The sequence below is a fragment of the Gorilla gorilla genome, chromosome 1 (assembly GCF_029281585.2).
Source record: "Gorilla gorilla gorilla isolate KB3781 chromosome 1, NHGRI_mGorGor1-v2.1_pri, whole genome shotgun sequence".
NCBI classification, from domain to species: domain Eukaryota; kingdom Metazoa; phylum Chordata; class Mammalia; order Primates; family Hominidae; genus Gorilla; species Gorilla gorilla.
Genome location: NC_073224.2, coordinates 162,612,992 through 162,636,104, shown reverse-complemented (window position 1 = coordinate 162,636,104; position 23,113 = coordinate 162,612,992). Strand labels below are relative to the sequence as shown.

The window sequence follows — 23,113 nt, the reverse complement described above, 5'->3', positions numbered from 1 at the left end:
GTATTTCCTTAATTTCCAGGCCCAATTTCCTTAATTTCTTTAATAGAAAAGACCAGTTTCTTGAGAAAATGCAGAGACAGTTATAATTTGGATATCTTAAGTAATTGCCAAAAATATAAATTCAAATTAAACTGGCTGTCATATATGTTGGAAGTCCAAGATACTATTCTCAGATCCTACTGATTTAGTCTCACTGACTGTAAGCACATTGCATTATGTGAAGAATGATTATGTGTACAAGTGTGCCCCATGTTATGAGAAAAATGTTAGAGATGCTGAATTTCTAAAATGAATAAACAGGGTAATTGTTTATTCTACAGAAGGTGTATTAGTCCATTCTCATGCTACTATGCAGAAATACCCAAGACTGGTAATTTACAAAGAAAATAGGTTTAATTGACTCACAGTTTTGCATGGTTGGGAAAGCCTCAGGAAACTTAAAATCATGGCAGAAGACAAAGGGAAAGAAAGGCACCTTTTTCACAGGGCGGCAGGAAGAAGTGCTGAGCAAAGTGGGGAAAGCCCCTTAGAAAACCATTGGGTCTCATGAGAACTCAGTATCATGAGAACAGCATGGGGGTAAACGCCCCCATGATTCAATTACCTTGCATCTGGTCCCTACCTTGACACGTGGAGATTTTGGGAACTACAATTCAAGATGAGATTTGGGTGGGGACTCAGCCAAACCGTATTGGAAGGATTTCTACCATAACGGAAAGATTAAAATGGGATTTTCATTATGTGGGTAGAAATAAGCATACTTCACTTTTACAAGAGACACTTTTTAAACAATTAAAATGCAGATTGAAAGTAAAGGATTAAAAAGGTATAACCAAGCCAGGTGTGGTGTCTCATGCCTGTAATCTCACCACTTTGGGAGGCCGAGGCAGGTGGGTCACCTGAGGTCAGGAGTTTGGGACCAGCCTGGTCAATATGGTGAAACCCCATCTCTACTAAAAATACAAAAATTAGCCAGGTGTGGTGGTGCATGCCTGTAATACCAGCTACTCAGGAAGCTGAGGCAGGAGAATTGCTTGAATCCGGGAAGCAGAGGTTGCAGTGAGCTGAGATCATGCCATTGCACTCCAGCCTGGTTGTTGACAATCAAGACTCTGTCTAAAAAAAAGGTATACCACGAAAACACTACACATAAGAAAGCTGGAGTGATGTTACTGACATTAAAGTAGACTTCAGACAGAGTATCACCAGAGACAGAGGAATACTTCATAGTGGTGAATGCATCAATTCATCAGAAAGACATACAATTTATAAATGTGTATATACCTAATAAAAAGTTTCAATATCCACGACTCAAAAATTGATAGAAATAAAGGAAGAAATAGACAAATGCAAACTCATAATTGGAAATGTTAACAATCTTCTCTCAGTATTTAATATTAACAACTAGGCAAAATACCAGTACAGACATAGAAAATCTAAAGAATAATAGACATGTCTAGAACACTGTATCAAACAACTGAATAATGCACAGTGATTTTGAGTGTGTATGGTACATTCACCAAGATAAACCATTTACTAAGCCATTAATACAAGTCTCGGCCGGGCGCGGTGGCTCACGCCTATAATCCCAGCATTTTGGGAGGCTGAGTGGGCGGATCACCTGAGGTCAGGAGTTTGACAGCAGTCTGGCCAACACAGTGAAACCCCATCTCTACTAAAAATACAAAACAGCCAGGTGCGGTGGTGCCACCTGTAGTCCCAGCTACTCAGGAAGCTAAGGCAGGAGAATCACTTGAACCCGAGAGGCGTAGGTTGCAGTGAGCTGAGGTCTCGCAACTGCACTGCAGCATGGGCAATAGATAGAGCGAGACTCCATCTCAAAAAAAGAAAAAAAGTCTCAATACATTTTAAAAGCTTGATGTTCTTTTTGATCATAGTAGCAGAAAAAGCATTTGACAACATTGAACATAAGTTCATTAAAAACCCAGCAAATTGGGATTGGAAGGGAATTCTCCTCTAATAGGTAGCATCTACAGAAACCTATATAGCTAACATCATACTTAATGGTAAAATGTTGAGTGCTGCCCCCTAATATTGGGAATTGTGAGGGTGTCGGCTTTTACCATTTCTATTTAACGTTGTTAAATAGAAGTAGTAAAAGTTCTAAATAGTGGTCTGAGAAGTTCTAAATAGTGCTCTGAGACAAGAAAAAGAAACAAAAGGCATAATACAGGAAAGGAAGGACTAATATTGTCTCTATTGTTGAAATACATGATTGTTTGCAAAGAAAATCCTAAGGAATCTACGAAATGTGTACCAAAACTATTAGTTAAATTTAGCAAGGTCATGGAATACAAGGTCAATGTACTAATCAATTGTATTTCTATATATTAGCAGCAAATTTTTATGTACTATGAGAACAGGGTGACCCGTGTCTAGCTTATTGTTTAACTTTCCATGATGATTATTTCCTAAAATATTGACTGAGAAGAATGATATCTTTATTTTTAAAATAGCATTGTTTGAATACATAGTCATGGGTATTTGTCCAAATACGTGGATGGGATAGAGGGTGATATGCTTATGTTTGCATCAGAAGAATGAATAGTGACTAATTTACTAATGTGGTGAGTAGCCCTTGATTATAGGATTTAATCTGTTTGTAGTCCTTGGTTCTTTTTTTTTCTTTTTTTTTTCTGTGAGTCATGGCCTAAAGAAATTCTTTGCCTTCATTCTTTAACTAATGGTTTCCATGAGTACATTGATTCATAGAAGAGTAACTCAAGCACAAATTTTACCGGCTACTTTATCCGGCTTCAGGTGACTGGTGGTTCCTCCCTCTGGGGGTGGCTGAGTCATTGCAGAGGAAAGCAAACGTAGGCAAACAGAAGCATTTTCTCAATCAACTGATACCAAAAGTACAGCTTTACCATGTGGAGATTCTTGGGATTTTAAAAAAAGCAAAAACAAAAACAAAAAAACTTTAAAAACGGTCTTTGAACTAAAAAAGATTGGTAGCTACTGATCTCATTTTGTAAATGAGAAAATTGAGTCCCAGAGAGATTAAATGACTGGCTGGAATTCACACATCTAGTTAACGTGAGAGCTAAATTATGCACCTTACTGTCTTTTCTCCAGTGCTCTCTCCACCCAACTATACTATCTCCCTGAGCAATAAAAAAGGTCGGTCTAGTCTCAAAGGACTGCGGTTTAGATTCAAAAGATCCTGTCTGAAGTTAGATCCCAAAATGCTCTGAGCAGTGGACAACATATTAAAGTGAATTTTTAATTTTCCAAATGCCCTATTTTGTAAGAGAGAATGAATTTAGTTTCACAAGTTCTGCGCTGTTTATTTCAAAATCTTTGTTTTTCTTTTCTTTTCTTTTTTCTTTTGAGACAGAGTTTCGCTCTGTCACCCAGGCTGGAGTGCAGTGGCACAATCTCGGCTCATTGCCACCTCCACCTCCCAGGTTCAAGCAGTTCTCCTGCCTCAGCCTCCTCAAGTAGCTGCGACTACAGGCATGCACCACCACGCCCGGCTAATTTTTTTTGTATTTTTAGTAGAGACAGAGTTTCGCCATGTTGGCCAGACTGGTCTCAAATGCCTGACCTCAGGGGATCTGCCTACCTTGGCCTCCCAAAGTGCTGGGATTATAGGTGTGAACCAACGCACCCGGCCTGTTTTTCTTTATAGTCATCTCCTTATAACTGTTTCCCATGCATGTAAAAGAGTTTTTAAATAGCATATTGTCTGCTTCTTTTCTGCTGAGTAAATAAATTTGCATTTAAGAAAACAATTTTGAATTTATATAGGAGAAACATCTCCTTAAAAGTACCATAAACATTAGAGCAAATTATTAGAGCCAATCATTGATTCTTCTTGTCTGAAAATTTTTAGGAATTCTTTAATATTATTTTTGTACACATAAACACTCAATATTTACTGAATGAATGATCGAAATGAACAAGCAAATGAATAATTAGAATGAATAATGGTTTAAAATCCCTAGCAGGCCTTTCCATATCTGAACTTCTTTGCTTTCTATTATAATTTCATAATAAGCCTTTTGGAAATTAACTCAAATATATTCCACTTGAACTACCAAATATTCTAATAAATATCATTCTTTAGTCAGTGTGTGTTTATGTATGTGTATGTGTGTGCATACATACACATGTGTGTAGATAGATATAATACACACGCAGAGAAAGAAATAGAGGAGAGAAATATTTGGAAAGGGTTTCCAGCTCAGATTAGTTTCTGTCCAAATCACTCATACATTTCCAAAAATAAGGAAACAATAAAGCACCAAATCAATAATCTAAAAATATCCTGTGAGAATGATTACATTTCAGTGCTCTGGCTCCCTGCTGGAGCAGAAGACCAGGGTGAAAGCAGCTGCTGCTGCTGCTGCAGCCAACAGAGACTCAAAAGTCTGGGTTCAACTCAAGGCACCAGCACAATTTGAAAAGACCCGTTCTTATAATAGCTATTGCCTTGTAGAGCCTTGGCAATCTACCCATTTACCAATGAGAAAGTAGGGTGAAGATTAGCCTGCTGAAAATGCCGAACATTAAGAAATGGCATGAACAATGTTAGGAAATAACTTCTCTGATTTTAATGAAAAATGTCTCTTCTGTCCACCACCGCTTTAAAAATTCAATTAATTAAGTGTGGAACATATTAAAAAAATGTTCACCACCATTTGCATGTGTGTGTGTGTGTGTGTGTCTTACTCATGGCTATAGAATAAGACTAAAACTAATTTTCGTGTATGCCTATAGAGCCACCTCATTTATGTGTATAAACCAATGGTGGCAAAAAGATTTCATCTTGTGTACCACATTCAAATTGCAACGACTGCCTAACCCAGTATGCTGAGAAGGATTCTGAAGCCGTATCTAAAGTGCAGTGATAATTAGTAATGATGATTCTCTGCTCATCCCAGATATAAACCCACCTGAATGGGGCCACAACCCCCAGGATGTAGACTGCAGAGTTAAACCATTTGAATTCTCATCTCAGATGTTCTAGAAACTCTGAATCTACCAAGACATTTATTAGATCTTTATAGGGAAAAAACAAAACCTCTACCCTCCTCCTGGAAGTAGGGTTGTAGTTAAAGGGGCATGGGGCGAGATGGGGAAATTGTTGAACAGAGACTGTTCCTGATTGTCGGAAGGAGACTTGATTTCATGTATTCTGCAGATCATTTCATTGGGTAGTCTCTCGGCTTAGCTTCCTCTTCTGGATGTGATGGTGGCTACCAGGCCATCAGCCTCTAACTTGAAGCTTGAATTCATCATTCTCTATTACATCAGAGCAATTTAGAGCTGGATGCCAGATTACGAGCTACTTTTTTTTTTTTTTTTTTTTTTTTTTTTTGAGACGGAGGCTTGTTCTGTCATCCAGGCTGGAGTGCAGTGGTGCAATCTCGGCTCACTACACTGCAACCTCTGCTTCCTGGGTTCAAGCAATTCTCCTGCTTCAACCTCCTGAGTAGCTGGGATTACAGGCACATGCCACCACGCCCGGCTAATTTTTGTAGGATTTTTGTAGGTTTTTTTTTTTTTTTGTATTTTGTATTTTTTGACGGGGTTTCACCACGTTGGTCAGGCTGGTCTCAAGCTCCTGACCTGGTGATCCGCCCACCTCGGCCTCCCAAAGTGTTGGGATTACAGGCATAAGCCAATGCACCTGACTGCCACTTTTTAAATACAAAATGCAACTATTATATTTCTGGTAGTAGTAGAATAAAATCTCACTAATGAGTGATAGAAAGGTAATTTGATTATATCATCAGGGTTTCTCACAGACCCATTTTTGCCTGCCAGGACACAACCTTGGATGTAACTCCTTATTTTCTTCCTCTCCCTACACACTTTTACGGGAAAAGCAGAGTCCTAAAAAGTTGCTGGGGAAAGACAACATGCCATATGGTCATGTGCTGCTCACGTCGACCACAAGTTTCCAGACCTCAAGGCCCTCTTCTCTACCTCTGTTACACCCTGTGCTGGTCTCCATTTTGGAACTATATTCCAATATAGTGAAACTTCCATACAATTCCACTGTATTGAAATAACATTTTATGTGTCTGCTTCTGCAATGGATTGGGAGAACCTTGTGGGGAGGGACTATATCTTGCGCATTTTGCATCTCTTTCATCTAGTGTGGTAGTTGGCTCATAGCAAATGCTTAGTAAATGTTTGTTGAACTGAAGTGGACACCTATCAGTGCATTTCCAGGTGGTTTTAGAACCATACTTGTCAGAAAATGTTTAAAAAGAAAAAGAAATGAAGGAAGAATAGTGAGCTAGTTTACCCTGTTAAAGGTACATATTAAACAATTAATAAATGTTTATGGATTGGAGTGGAAAAATGAGTGATTCTTCCTTAATGTTTCTTATATGTAGGATGTGCAAGAAAAATTTGAGAACAAGATGCACTAAAGATATATTATCAAATTATGGCTGGACTTTAGGTGTTACTTAATGCCTCAAATATTGGCTGATGATATGTTTAAATTATTTTTTCATTACCAATATGAAAGAGGAGAGTTATTCTGAGATAACTCTCTGAGATAAGCAGAGAGATCTGGTTAAGACCTAATGAATAGAGTGCAATACCATCACTCCTCCATCCATTAATAACGTAATAGCCTTATGAATTTCTTTGGAGACAGTCTTTGTGTTTGAGTGCTAAGAAATAAATGTGGATAAGTGTGAAATAGAACTATATTAAGCATGAATCTTCTTTTGAAGTGTTAGCTTCTTTCAGCTACGTAAATCAAAGTGACTTATTCCTAAAAAAAAAAAGATACCAGTTTGCCTTTGGAATAACACCAAAGTTTTTTTTTTTTTAAAGTACTTTCATGTAAGTTTCAAATGGAAATCTTTAATAATGACATTTTGTGTCAAGTTTTTAGTCTATTTTCCATTCAGTAGGTTTGTGCATGAAGTATTAATGGTGCTATCACATAATTTCTCACTCTTTTGTATTCTCCCATTATCAGTTCACATTTAATATACTCTGGAGTTTTTTCCTCCAAGAAATGCTTTTAAAAGATTTGAAAATGTGCTTCTTCCTTTAAGAATGTCTAAATCACTTTTCTAATACTTCCTTTGAATGGATGCAATATGTCTCAAAGTATAAAATCCAGTTGTCCAAAGTAGGTAGATCAAGGAGAAATAACACTGTTATTTCTTTTTTAAATGAATACAATGAAACTAAAGATACATATTTTTAGTTAGCTCCAAAATTTTTTTGAAGATTAATTGCTATGCAGATTAAATAGGAATTTGGACCACATTATCTTTAAGGATTCTTCTCAATCTTTGCTTCCATGAATTCATGAACATAGTAGTCAATATAAGTCAGGATTGTGTTCACATACCAATAACAGAATCTCATGGGCAATCATTCCTACAGTCAATATCATGAATTTAAATGTTAAATGTTTGTAAGGAGTCAGGTAGAGAGAGCTGGCTTAGAAGTTTGCTAAATGGGGCAGGGTGCAATGCCTCATGTCTGTAATCCCAGCACTTTGAAAGGCCAAGGTGGTAGGATTGTTTGAGGCCAGGAGTTCAAGACCAGCCTGGGCAAACCAGGAAGACCCTATCTCTACAAATACATAAGTAAATAAATAAACTGGGCGTGGTGGCATGCACCAGTAGTCCCAGCTATTCAAGAGCTGAGGTGGGAGAATCACCTGAACCAAAGAGTTTGAGACTGCAGTGAGCTATGATTGTGCCACTGCATTCCAGCCTGGGCAACAGAGCAAGATCCTGACTCAAAAAAAACACACACACACACAAAGAAGTTTGCTAAATGGTGACATTAACAACATGCTGAAGAAAATCTCTGCAGTGATTTTTCTTGGCTGAGTCTGGCAACATCGGCCAACATTATCATCCAGTCATTTGACTGATTCTTAATAGACACTGTTTGCAGTTTATTCAATCATGCATTACATGCACTAGTAATGAGGAATCCATAAACTGATCACCATGAACCAGGCAGGCATAGCTCACCCCACAGGTGTAGAAACAGCTGATGTATTTTTTAACTTTACTCATTTGCCTTCGTTTCTCCCTCTCCTCCAATTTCAGAAAGTTATTTTGTCTTATTGCAGTGCTGTTTGCCTAGTGTTAGCACTTATGGTCATAAAGATCGTGTTTTACATTATATATTATTTGCCCTCTATTCATAAAGGGCACATAATTATAGACAGTTCAGGCTCATTAGCTCTTCCAGATGATCTGTTTGCCTCTAGTCTCTCCCCATCCAGTCTGCTGCCTGCACTGCCATTGGCACTCTAATGCACAAAATAAAATATATTACTCCCATGTATATGAAACAAAACCCCAGCTGCTTAGCATGGAAGACAATGCCAGCCCATCTAGTCTCAGTCTACCTTTCCAGAACTTCACTTCTAGCTCATAATAGGATCCTAGTAAATACTAGCTGAATAAATGTATAAATAAATGAAATAGATGCCTGAATAATCAAATTAGCAGTGAGGAAAAGACATCTTGGGGAAAAGAAATAGCTTTGTAACTTTACATTCATTTCCTTATTGTCAACCTGGTATATACTATTCATTAAAACTTCAGGCCAGGTGCAGTGGCTCACGCCTGTAATTGCAGCACTTTGGGATGCTGAGGTGGGCAGATCACGAGGTCAGGAGTTCAAGACCAGCCTGACCAACATAGTGAAACCCTGTGTCTACTAAAAATACAAAAAATTAGCCGGGCGTGGTGGCGGGAGCCTGTAATCCCAGCTACTCAGGAGGCTGAGGCAGGAGAATTGCCTGAACCCAGGAGGCGGAGGTTGCAGTGAGCCGAGATCGCACCGTTGCACTCCCAGGTGACAGTGTGAGACTCCATCTCAAAAAAAAAGAAAAAAAAAAACTTCAACTTTTTCCTCTTTATTAAATTCCTATATCTTGAGAGCCTAATATACCCCAATCACTCTTATTGAAATGAAGATTTGAGCCATAAAAATGAAGCCACAGAAATGTATGTTTCATAAACTAATTTTAATGATATATTTTTGAATCCACTAACGATATACTCTGTTCAGCAGATATGATTAATTAGGCTTCTGAAACGACGGAGTAACTTAGTAACTAACTTATTTACTAAAGTAGTAGAACAATATGCATTTGGGGCTGTAAGAGATTACCACAGGATCATGGAAATGGATAGTGTCTTAGTTCCTTTTATGCTTTATAACAATACCACAGCCTGGGTAATTTATAAAGAACAGAAGTGAATTTGGCTTATGGTTCTGGAGGCTGGGAAGCCTAAGACGCTGTTGCCAGCGTCTGGCAAGAGTCATCCCATGGCCGAAGGGTGGATGAGAGAACACAAGACAGCAAAGGGGGCTGAACTCCCACTGTAATGGTATTAATCCAATTCCTCCCAAAGGCCCCACCTCTTAATACCAATACAATGGCAACTAAATTGCCAACACGTGAACTTTTGGTGGACATACTCAAACAATAACAGATGGAGCACAGCTTTTCAACAGGAAATGGCTAAGCCACCAAAATAAAGTTTCATATACTAGTTGTCTCCCTCAGTGGAAAAAAAAAAAAAAAGCTTTTTTTTTTTCATTTTCATGGTTAATCATATTGATACATTTTGGATTTTTATTGTTGTTATTATTTTACTTTTAAATACCCTACAACTTCACTAAGGTCCCATCTTGACCACTCATTTCTGTGTAGAAAGTTTCTTATAATATAAAGAAGAGGTTAAAACACACTTTCATGGGTCACATTTCCAGAGATTCTGGTTCAATAAAGCAGAATGGAGCCCATAAATTTGCCTTTTTTAAATAGGGTGTTTCTGTGTTGCCCAGGCTGGTCTCAAACTCCTGGGCTGAACTGATCATTCCACCTCATCCTCCTGAGTAGCTGGAATTACAGGTGTGCCACTGTGCCTGGCCATATGAATTTGCATTTCTAACAGGCTTCTAGAGGATGCCTGAACAAGGGCAACTAGTGCAAGGACTACCTTTTCAGAAACAAAACCATTCCTTTGCTGTGAAACTTTGTTATCAAATCCAAGGGGAGTCCCAAAATGCTATCTGAGCCACATGAAGAATTCCTTTTATCTGGGCTGGGGGTAGCCTGGAGCCTGGGACCAAAGCTGACCAAAGCCTCCTCCAATCCTAATTTCACCCCCAGTCTCAGGTTGCCCTGCTATTGTCACAAAAATGTTGTTTCAGGCAATGCTAGTGGAGAAGAAGCCAGGAACTGGAGCCAGAGAACCATAAACTCTGTCAGCGCTTAGCTGCCCAACAGAGGCCTTCTGAGAATTAAGTCAGGCAGATCTCACTAGCTGCATAGAAAAAGCAAGTTCAAATAGAAAGATGAGCAGCAGACAGAAAGAAAGATGGATATTCTCCAGCCTCTTGGAGATAAAAGAGAGGCAAACTATACCTCTGCTCAGAATTGTAGCACAGTGAAAAGTCTTTCTGACCGACTGTAGACAACTATTTTCTCCTCAAAAATGAAGAGAGGGAATGAGGTTGGTTATACGTGTGGCAAACATCTCCTGTGTAGCTGACATTTTCTTACTCTTAATGGAGTATTTTAATAATAAGAGTGTTTTTCTCTATTTTAAAGCAATCTATTTTATCAAACTTTTCTTTTATGGTTAGAGTTTTCTAGGTTCTGTTTGACAAATCCTTATCAACCCTAAGATATAGAAACTATTTTCTTATGTATTATCTTCTAGACTATTTATCATTTTGTCTTTCACATTTAGATCTGAAAATCCATCTAGAATGAATTGTTTGCATATCATATAATGTAGGGAGTCCAGAGTCATTGTTTTCCATATGGACATCCACTTTACCCAGTACCATTTGTTGAAAAGACTGTCCTTTTCCCTACTGCATTGCAGAGCCACCTTTGCCGTAAATCAGACTCCCATATATTTGGGCAGTGAATCTGTCTCTAGGTTCTCTCTTCTGTTCCAGTGTTCTACTAGTTTTCCTTACAGCAATACCACACTATCTATTGCTTTATTCTTTTTCCTCAAGATTGGCTTGAAGATCACCTTGGTTATTCTTGATCCTTCTGCATTTCCAAATAAATTTGAATCAGCTTTTCAATTTCTATATCCCTCCACAGAAAACCTGTTGGAATTTAGGGATTACATTGAATCTACAGATCAATTTGGGAAAAAATGACATATTTTATGATATTAAGTGTTCCATCCATGAATATGGCACATGCCTCATTTTAAGTCTTCTTTAATGTCTACCAAGATTAGTATAGTGTTTTTGTACCATCCTTCATTAGATTTTCCCCCTAGGTAATTAAATGACTTTTTAAAATTTCATATTTTTATTTCCATTTTAAGTTATTTGTTGCTAGTACATAGAAATAAAGTTGATTTTTGTATATTAGCCTTATATGCAGACCATGCTAAATTTGCATATTCTAATAGTTTTAAATTTTTCATTTTTATATATACAATCATATTGTATGCAAATAATGGCAATTGTATTTCTTTCTTTCCAAACTTGTGTTTTATTTCTTTTTTGTGTCTTATGGAACTGTCTAAAATCTCTATTACAATGTTAACTAGAAGTGATGATAATGAGCATCTTTGTTTCAGTCCCGATCTTGAAGGGAAAGGTTTCAACATTTCCCAATTAAGTATGATGCTTGCTATTCATTTTGTGTATTTGTTCTTTATCACATGAAAGAAGACCTCTTGAATTCCTAGTTTGATAAGAGTATCATGAATGAATGTTAAATTTACCAAAGCTTTTCTGTATTTATTAATTTATTAAGATTATCAAATGATTTTCCCCTTTATTCTATTCATTTCATAAACTACAGTGCTTGGTTTTTGAAAGGTAAATCAATTTTTCACCCACAGGTTAAATCCAAATTGGTCATGATATGTATAATCCTTTTTATATATTGACAGATTCATTTGCTATATTATTAGAATTTTTGTGTCTATGTTCATGAGTGAGATTGGCCTAAAATTTTTTTTTCTTCTAATGTTGTTCTCAGGCTTTGGATTATGGTAGCCTCATAAAATGAATTGGAAAATATTCCCTTTTTTTGGTATTTTACAGAAGGCTTTTGTTAGATTGGTTTCTAGTACATTTCACCAGTGAAGCCACCTAGGTCTATGGTTTTGTTTTTGTGAGAGTTTTGAATTATGGATTTAATATCTTTCATAAATATAGGACTATTTAGACTTTCTGTTTATTCTTTTGTCAGTATGGAGAAGTTGAGTTTTTCCAGAAATCTGTTCTTTCTTTTTGAGACAGGGTCTCATTCTGTCACCCAGGCTGGAGTGCAGTGGCACCATCATGGCTCACTGCAGCCTTGACTTCCCCAGGCTCAGGGGATCCTCCCACCTTAGCCTCTTGAATAGGTAGGACTACAGACATGCACTATCATGTCCCACTGAAATCTGTTCATTTTATATAACATTTCCAAATTGTTTTCATAAAGTTATTCTTAATATCCTCTTTTAGCATCTTAAACTTTATAGAATATTTAGAGATTCATTTATTTTTATTTGCAATATTATTTGTGCCTTTTCTCTTTTTCTTCATTAGTTTTACCAGGGATTATCAATTTTATTAGTCTTTTCAAAGAACCAAACCCTTAGCTATAATATGTTTATTTTATATTTTATTAATTTCTACTCTTTATCTTTTCTTCTTTCTACTTTTTAGTAGACCTTAAAAGGTCTAAATTTTTCTCTTTTTTTACCATTTTGACACACATAGATCACTGATTTCAACCTTGCAAATGTTTTAGAATGTCACAATTTTGTTATAATTTAATATAAAATATTATTTTTTGCCATTGTGATTTTTCAACCCAGGAAATATATTATTAGTGTGTCATTTAATTTCTATACATGGGGATTTTCTAGTTATATTTGTATTATTTATTTATTTATTTTTATTATTTATGCAGAGCTTATTTCTACTATAGCCATTGATGATTATATGATTTCAATCATTTCAAACTTGTTGAGGCTTCCTTTATGGCTTAGAATATGTTCAACTTTTATGACAACTTCTCTGTGTGTTTTTAAAGACTTTATCCTCAACTGGATGGTTGCAGCGTTATAAATAAATGTTGGTTTGTTAATTGTGTTGAAATATTCTATAACTGATTTTTTTGCTACTTATTCTATCAGTTGCTCAGAAAGATATATTAAAATTTGCTACTATGATTGTGGATTTGTGACTTTCTCCTTTTAGTTCTGTTCAAGTTCAGCTTTAAATACTGTGAGCTAGCTTACTAGATCATGCAAATTAAAAGTTATTGTTTCTTCCTGGATAATTAAACCTTTTATCATAATGACATGGCACTCTTTAGCTCTAGGTAATACTTTTCTCCTTACAGTCTACTGCTGTGTTTGATATTTGTATAGTTTTACGAGCTTTCTGTTGTTTAGTGTCTTCATGGTATGTTTTCTCATCCTTTTACCTTTAGCTTTTTCGCAACTTTAAAGCGTACTCTGTATCAAACACCTCTGAGGCCCCACCTCATAACCTCTGAGTCCACCTTTTACTTAGCCGTTTTTGCTGTGACTAGCTTTGTGCCGGTGTAATGCGCAGCAACTCATGGTGTATGTTTGGCTTTCTGCCCTGAGGCACACATGCACAGGAGAACCCAGCCTAAGACACTCTTATGAACAGCAAGTAGTTGAGTTTTGTTTTTGTTTTTATCCAGTTCATATTTTTTTAATTAAAATATTTATTCTGTTCAAATCTAATGTAATTACTTATATACTTGGGTTTAAATCCAATATTTTACAATTTAGCTTCTATTTGTTCCACTTGTTTTGTGTTTCTTTCCTCCTTTCTTATTTTTTTTGAATTAAGCAATTTTTATTTTTAAATCTCCCCCCCCCCATGCTAGTTAATTGTATCTTATGTGACAACTTTTTTTGTGATTATTCTAGAGCAGGGGTCAGCAAACTATGGCCCATGTGCCAAGTCCTACTGGCTGCCTGTCCTTGTAAATAAGTTTTATTGGAACACAGCCATGCCCATTATTTTGCTTATTGTCTGTGCTACTTGCACGCTACAAGACCATATGGCCGGCAAAGCCTGAAATGTTTGCCATCTGGTCCTTTACAGAAAGAGTTTACCCACTCCTCTTCTAGAAATTATGGCATATTATCATTAACTAACTTATTAATGTCTCATAGAAATCAGTACTTTTACAGTGGTAAAGGTACAATTCCTGAACAAGTAAAAGATTTTAGAACAGTTGAACTTCGTTTACTGCCTCATGATTTATGTACTATCTTTATTTGTAAATACCACAAGATACTTTTACTATTCTTTTATATGGTTAATATTTATTTAGGTTTACCTACATATTTACCATTTTCATTGCCCTTCGTTCATTCTTCTGGGCCAACTTTCTATCCTGGATCATTTTTCTTCTACCTAAAGAATACTCTTTGATGTTTTAATTACTATAGAATTTCTGATGACAAATTCTCTCAGTTTTTGTTTGTTTGGAAATGCTGTATTTAGTCTTCAGTTTTGGAAGATTTTTTTGCTGGATATAAAAATGTAGGTTGGCAGTTATTATATATCAACACTTAAAAAAATGGTGTCGTTGTTTTCTGACTTTCATTGTTTCATTTGAAAATTTAGCTGTCAGTCTAATTGTTGCTTCTCTGAAACTAATCTCTCATTTCTTTTTTGGCTGCTTTAAAGATATTTTTTGGTCTGTCTAGGTTTTCAATTTTACTATGATGGGCTTAGATCTGAGTTTTCTGTTTATTATTGTTGGTTTTTATATTGCTTCTTGGATCTGGGACTTGATGGCTTTTGTCAGTTTGGAAAATTCTTAGGTATTATATTTTCAAATATTGCTTCTTCATTTTCTCTCCTTTTCTAGAGCCTTCTAACCATGTCTCAGGTGTCTCTTTTGCTCCTTTCCATGTTTTTTCTACCTTTTTCTTCTTTTGCTTCATTCTGGATTATTTTCTTCTGACCTGTCCTTTTTGTTCTCTTTTCGTTTGTCTCTGTTAAACACATTCAATCACCTTAACGCAATAAGAGTTTGAGAGTATCCTAAATGAAATTTAGTTATCTAAGGGTGGTTCACACATACTCTGATGGTATACCATTTTGGAGTCCAACAAAAGCCTGGGGGTAGGGTTTGGTGTGGTTACTTTCTAGAGCCTCTTCCCCTGGGTGGGCCCCATATACCACTTTTTGTCCCCTAACCCTGTGGTCTGTTGAAAGCTCTGCCCAGAAATTATCTCCATGTTAAATGATAGCGAAGTCCAGTTGTCCGTCTTTTTTCCTTTTTTTAGAAAGTTTTTGTTTCAACTGTGATTTTCTCTTTTCTTTAGTACTTTACTTTCTGGTTTCTGACAGTTTAGCTTATCTGAATTATGGAGTCTAGACCTTCTAACACTTCTTCATAAAGAATAGGGCAGTCAAAAGTACTGACAGTTAAGAACAAGGAGCATTAAAATGAGCTCACTTTGCAGTCTGACACAATGAATATGTCTTTGCTTATAGAAAGGCAGTCACAGGTTCTTTTAACAGAACAGTCATTCAAGTAAAGGCTTTAAAAATGGACAGAGGAAGATTGAGTTGTCTGTGTAATGAAAGAAGAAAAAAAGACTGACTTTGTTGATTCTGCAGGAGAAACAATATCAACAATTTGAAAGTTTACTTCCGTGTAGACAAAAGTGATGCCTCAGTTTTTTGGGTTTTTTTTTTTTTGTAACTTATTTATTCACTCATTCAATCAGCACATATTTTTTGAGAACATAACGCTAAGGAAAAGGATGCAAAGGATCTTATGACCACTGTTTTGTTTGCTGATACTTCTCAACATTTCACAGTGAATTTCTTAAAAACTTTCTGGGGTCTTCACATCTTTTAAAATAGAATGATGTCTGCTACTAAAGTTTTGGGAAAACATAAACAATTTAAGTATATTTTCCCTTTAAAATGGAGCACTATTGGAGAACATCAGGCCATAATGTATGCAGGGGTTACAAGGAATCCCATGAGCATCCTTATGGCTGGGGTGGAGCAGTCAGCTGATTACGCCTACCTGCTGTGGTGATCTTGGCTATTTTGTATTTTAATTTTTTTTATTCCCAGTCATATGTTATTTATCTATTTATCCAGGCTTAAAAACAGCGGAAATTTACTTCTCACAGTTCTGGAGGCTAGGAAGTGCAAGATCAAGGCACTGGCATATTTGGTGTCTAGTGAGGGCCTGCTTCCTGGTTCGTAGCGGTCTTTTCTCTGTGCACTCACATGGTGAAAGGGACAGGGAATCTCTGGTTTCTATCTTATAAGGGCACCAATCTCATTCGTGCCTTTTATTTATTTGTGTATTCATTGTATGTTTTTTGGTTTGAGGTTACCATGAGGCTTGCACATACTATCTTATAACCCTTTTTTTTTTTTTTTGAGATGGAGTCTCACTCTGTTGCCAGGCTGGAGTGCAGTGGCGCGATCTCATCTCACTGCAACCTCCGCCTCACAGGTTCAGGTGATTCTCCTGCCTCAGCCTCCCGAGTAGCTGGGACTACAGGCCCACGCCCAGCTACTTTTTGTATTTTTAGTGGAGACAGGGTTTCACCATGTTGGTCAGGATGGTCTCGATCTCTTAACCTCATGATCTGCCCACCTCAGCCTCCCAAAGTGCTAGGATTACAGGCACGAGCCACTGCACCTGGCCAGAACCCATATTTTAATCTGATAACAACACTGTTTGCATAAACAAACAAGCAAGCAAAAAGACAACTAATAAAAACTCTATGCCTTAACTTCGTCCCCCCATTTTTAAACTTTTTTGTTGTTTTTATTTATATCTTATGTCTTGTAAAGTTATCGTCGTTATTTTTGACTGGTGCATCATTTAGTCTTTCTACTTAGGATAAAAGTAGGTTACACACTACAGCTACAGTATTATAATATTCTGTGGTTTTTTTGTGTGTGTGTACTTACTATTGCCAGTGAGTTTTCTACCTTCATATGATTTCTTATTGCTCATTAACTAACTTTTCTTTCTGGTTGAAGTACTCCCTTTAGCATTTCTTGTAGGACAGGTCTGGTGTTGATAAAATCTCTCAGCTTTTGTTTGTCTGGGAAAGTCTTTATTTCTCCTTCATGTTTGAAGGATATTTTTGCTGGATATGCTATTCCAGGGTAATGGTATTTTTTTCCTTCAGCATTTTAAATATGTCATGCTACTCTCTCCTGGCCTGTAAGGTTTCCACTGAACTAGTCATATGGCATTAATTTATACCAAGGAAAGACAGCAAATTAATCACAGTTATAACATTAAATAGCTTAGCAGATTCATTTCAAGGTCATCTTTTTCAGGCCTGAAGTTGGATTTATTGATCAAAAATCTTATATATTCCACTCAATTTTTCTGTAAACCTAAAGCTGCTTGGAAAAAGTCTAACTAAAAACATACATAAACAAAATGCAATTTTATTCAAAGTATTAAAAAGCCACATAAATTTCAAGCTGTCGCTAGTATTTCAAAAGCCAATACCTGTAGTAAAAGACAAAATATAGTGATGATTGTAATCATTGTAGTAATCACACATAGGTAGAAGGCTATCCATGGCCTTACTGTGTCAAGGAAAGAGAAGCACTTACATCAACAGACTAAAATAAACACAAAATGTATTAAAGTAAAACATTTCAGTGCAAAATGCAAAAATTTAAAAATGCAAGTTTTTATCTGCATTCAATGCCGAGTTAGAAGTTTTTTCATATGTTTTAATATGCGTTATCACCAAACCAAGCACAATATATCATTTTATTTGTCAAAAAAATTTCTTATGTAATTTATTTAAAGTAAATTTTAAATTATATCTTTTATTGTAGTGGCTGAAGCTGGATGTTACTGATAATTATGTTAACTATGAATTTTATAACATAATATTTAATAAAAATAAAAGCTTTAACTTCAGGTAATCTCTTTATCATATATCATACAAATACTACAAGTGATTTTCTAATTTTTTAAGGTTTCTCAGAAATGATTTGCATGTTGTTTAAAAATTGGGAAATACTAACTTCTGAGTTGGGAGTTTATTCCTTACTTTGCAGCGGGGAAAACTGAGGTTCAAAGGGATTGAACAATTTGCACAAGGACAAACAACCAATAGAAGGCAGATTCTAGATTCAAACTCAGTATTGTCTGATTCTACAATCCATGCTCCTAATCACCTTTCCTAGCATATGCCTGTGCTTACATAGTGGCAATGAGAATTGAAGACGAGACGTCTGAACAATGTTTTCTTTTTCTTTTTCTTTTTTTTTTTTTTTTTTTTTGAGACAGAGTCTTGCTCTTGTCACCCAGGCTGGAGTGCAATGGCACGATCTCCGCTCACTGCAACCTCCGCTTCCCGGGTTCAAGTGATTCTCCTGTCTCAGTGTCCCGAGTAGCTGGGACTACAGGCACACGCCACCACACCCGGCTAATTTTTTTATTTTTAGTAGAGACAGGGTTTTGCCATTTTGGCCAGACTGGTCTCAAACTCCTGACATCATGATCTGCCTGCCTCAGCTTCTCAAAGTGCTGGGATTACAGGCATGAGCCAATGCACCTGGCCATTTGAACAATGTTTTAAAGACAAAATCAATAGGCAACAGTGATAACTTGGATAGATAGAAGTTTAGATGGGTAAGGGTTAGAATAGATACTAAGTCTTCTAGCTAAGAGATTTAGGAAAGGAGTGTTACTACAATAAAAATAAATAAGTTGAGATTTTATTTAGGTGGGAAGTTGGTGAGATTAATTTTTGGTCTTGCTGAGTCACAGGTAACATTCAGATGTAAATAGAGCTGTCACATAGACATTTGAAAACATAGAACTGGGGTACTATTGAAAGTCAGTGCTGACAGTGTAGATTTGAACTTTATCAGCAAAAGGTAGTGGTTGAAACCAAAACAGTGGAAGGGCACTGAAAGAGTGAGAACCTGGAGAGGGAAGAGTATGATCTAAGCCTTGGAAAACACCCCCACTTCAGGGATCTGAGGAGGAACAAATGTGAGCAGAGGACAAAACAACAAAATAAAAAATAAGAAGTTAAAGGAGAACCAGGACCGCATAGAATCATGAAAACTAAGAAATAGTAAATGTGGCTAAAATGTATTGAGCACCTGCCATGAAACATACATGCTGTGTATTTTATGTTATTTAATCTTCATAATAACTCAAGGAGGTAGGTTCCTGTATCTCTATTGACAGATAAGGACATAGAGGTTTAGCAAGATTAAATTATGTGCCTGTCGTTCAGCTAGTAAGTCCTGGGGCAAAAAAACTGGAATCCATGTCTTCCAGCCTCCCAAGTCCATTTTTTAACTAGTGGTCTCCAGAGTGCACAAAGCAAACCACTGTGATATGGGAAAAAAATCATTAAAATTACAATAATAGAATCCCATCCTTTAAAAATTGTATTTTCATATATATATTTTACAATGTGCATTCTGCACTAGTATAATAATACATGCATATCATATGTAAATGCATAATTTGTAAATTAATAAGTAATTGCGGTGTATGCTTAAAACATTTACTAATGTGAAGAGGCAGTAAAACACTTTGGAGATTATTGCTTCAAACCACTATGCAAACTGTCTTTTTGCCTCATCCCATTCTCAGTTATAAGCTGCATTCACTTCATATAGTCGTGCTATGTTTTAAATGCACTGCTAGTTCTAATTTAGTTAAATAGAAACTTTTTACTTCATAGGTTCTTTTCATCCTACTTCTTAGTATTTTCTGAAATTTATGAAGACCTTTGGGCCTTTTAGTGCTTTGTGATAGTGAAAGGAACAGAGGCCTTAGACCGGACAGACTTGAGTTCAAACATGAACTTTTACTTTACTGACCATGTGATCTCAGACAAGTACTTAATTTCTCAGAGCCTCAGTTAGCTCATCTATGAAATGGAGATAACATTTACCTTGCAGATTGTTGTAAAATTTAGCAATATCTTTTTTTTTTTTTTTTTGAGATGGAGTCTTGCTCTGTCACCTGGGCTGGAGTGCAATGGCACAATCTCAGCTCACTGCAACCTCCACCTCCCAGGTTCAAGCGATTCTCTTGCCTTAGCCTCCTGAGTAGCTGGGATTACAGGTGCGTGCCACCACCTGTAGAGATGGTCTCACCATGTTGGTCAGGCTGGTATCGAACTCCTGACCTCATGATTCTCCCGCCTCGGCCTCCCAAAGTGCTGAAATTACAGGTGTGAGCCACCACGCCCAGCCAGCAATATCTTAAGGAAACAGCATTGGGCCTGGCATACGGTAGATAATTTTTAAATGGCACCAAATAGTAATAATAACAATAGTACTTGTTTGCTGTAGAGAACATCTGTGGCCCAGTAGTTCCTCCCATCTAAAATCAAGTTGCATATACAATATTTTTAGCAAAGTTTGGCTGAGACTGTTCTTAATTCAACTTGGAAACTTATTTGAGCATATATAAAAAGTGTTGGCTACTGCATATGGCCACATGAGTTAGAGAATGCTATTTACATGGACTACAGTGGGAATGGCTGCTCCTGGCCTTGGGTAGAGCGGCAGCCCTGGAAATACACTGGCAAAAACATAGAGAGCCAAATATATGGCAGCCTCCACAGAACAAAAGGAAATGAATGCAGCTGCCCACACATGCATTAGTTGGTATGTTGAATGCCTCTCTATTTGTTGATGCTCTCCACAGATCTGTACCCCAGATTTGGTGGTATTCCTGGCTTGTGCTAATCAGAGACTCAAAGAAAGATTACTGAAGCGTGCAGAACAGCAGGGCCGACCAGACGACAATATAAAAGCTACCCAAAGGAGACTAATGAACTTCAAGCAGAATGCTGCTCCATTGGTTAAATACTTCCAGGAAAAGGGGCTCATCATGACAGTAAGTTAGCTCGACTTTTACAAGTCCAATACAAGAGCGCTCTTTCAGATTTCTCATTAGCCCATGTTCTCATGTAGAAATCCTCTTTACCTTAAAAAGTGGCTTTTGGGGGGTACAGAACCAATGGAAAAAAATGTATCATTTTGACCTGATTTGCCTTTTTAAGCCATCATGTTTTTTTTTTAAAAACTTTCATTTTAATTTAATTGATTTTTATGAAAGAAGATAAATTTTAACCTTGGCCAAAATTCTGTAGTCCTCAAGTAAAAAAGTGTTTTAAAGTAACTGTCTGGGTGATTGTAAGCAATATTTGTCCAGTCTCTCCACTCTTTTTTCTGTCTTTGGAAGCCTAACAAAATTGATAGACTTATAACCACACAGTTGATGTGGGATTATAATAGATTTAAGCATTGTTTGTCATAATGTACTACATAAAGAAATGAGATTCTGACTTCACAGAAAAAGTTTCCTAAGGGTTTGACTTGTCATAAAGAAGTGATAATGTATCAAAATGGGAGGTAGTCACCCTTCTGCTCCTTTGATACAATGCAAATATTAATGTTTTCCTAAATTTTTAGTTTGTTTTATGGCTAATGATATTCAATGTGCCAATGAAAGATGACACTGAATCATTAGTTTGTACAGTTTTTAGAATCTAGAACATTAGAGGTGAAGGTTCAGCTAAATTTATGATAATCACAACATCAGATTCCAGCATTAAAGCGTAGAGGAGACAAAGAGGATAATGGGTCATCTGAAGAAAGCACTTTATGCAAGAGGACACTAAAACCACAGCAGCTGCTTGACAGCTAGATGGTGGCAGACCTTGGCAGAATCCTCCTCTCAGCCCTCGGGCCTGGGCCAGTGGACCAAAGAGTTATGTGTAGTTGGGTTACAAGCCTGTGTAGAGAATCTAATCAAAGCGATGCATGCCTATCCCAATAAAAAGCACATAAAGACTTTTTTTCACAAATTTTAGGTAAATCAGCTGAAGCCCATCCAGAGAGCTCCTGTGATCTTGACAATTCCTGGGTTAAAACTCTCTTCATTAGACTAGGATGCCCTTAGGCCTGAAAGAGACAGACATGACATTTGAAGAATAATTTCTTTGCAATCTTTTTAGCACCATAAAGAAATATTTAACGTGATTTGCTCTTTGAGTCAAAGTTGTCATGTCGCAGAGTTGTAAATCTGATCTGGAAATTGTTCACAATGCCAGGGTTCATATTTTGATCTAAAGCAGGCATTGAGTAATTGAAAAGATTTGGGAAAATCAGGGTGGATGCTTCTGTAGCTATGTTTTGTTGGGGTTGTTGTTTGGTTTTTGTTTTGTTTTGTTTTGTTTTTTTGAGTTGGAGTCTTGCTCTGTCGCCTGGGCTGGAGTGCAATGGCGTGATCTCAGTTTACTGCAACCTCCACCTCCCGGGTTCAAGCGATTCTCCTACCTCAGCCTCCCAAGTAGCTGGGATTACAGGTGCATGCCACCACGCCCAGCTAAATTTTTGTATTTTTAGTAGAGATGGGGTTTCACCATGTTGGGCAGGCTGGTCTTGAACTCCTGACTTCATGATCTGCCCACCTCGGCCTCCCAAAGTGCTAGGATTACAGGCTGTTGTTTGTTTTTCTCACCAGTTACCAACACTAACTTCCACATTGTATCATAAAAAAAGAAATTTGCCCTACAAACCAAACCCCAACTGTAAGGTGCAGGGCCAGATTTAATTGATGTTTGTAAGGCTCATAGGTGTTACCAGAGTGTCTCTGATTACTCCCTGCTTGTCACATTCGTCATCACAAGCAGAGGAGATTTCTCAAATGAATGCGGAGTGGATATTGTTAATTTACTAATATTTTGCATGGAGGTGAAATGCCATTGCCTCTAATTGAGGGAGTCAATAACAATGTGGATGACAGCCTGTAACCTCACTGCTAAAACCAAATGAGCTTTAAGATAAATGCTTCTAATTACTGACAGAAAACTTGCCTAGTAAAGTCGCCTTTTGGAAAGCAATGAACGCAAACACAGGCTGAGCTCTGGGGAATATAATTTGAAAAAATTTGACAAAGAAGCAAAACATGTGTCCTCTTTTAGAACCTGGATCATAGTTTACTGCTGGAATTAAAATATATTTGGTGACACTTCTGCTTTTAAAGATGAGTTAAATAATAAAAATGATCATTTGTATTAATAATAAGCATGTTAAGATTTTAATAAAAATCTGG

The 23,113-nt window shown here is 36.9% G+C and overlaps 1 protein-coding gene across 4 annotated transcripts in view; it reads left to right on the top strand.

The window, feature by feature from the left end:
• The window catches only part of AK5 (adenylate kinase 5), a 279,572-nt gene that overhangs the window by 37,843 nt on the left and 218,616 nt on the right, over positions 1 to 23,113 (top strand). For 2 of the 4 annotated variants that reach the window (XM_004026008.5, XM_019020048.4), the window contains exon 6: positions 20,699 to 20,890. The exons of the other annotated variants lie outside the window; for them this stretch is intronic. In XM_004026008.5, coding sequence (XP_004026057.4) covers positions 20,699 to 20,890 — 192 coding nt within the window. The remainder of the gene's footprint in view (positions 1 to 20,698; positions 20,891 to 23,113) is intronic. 4 annotated transcript variants of the gene reach the window in all.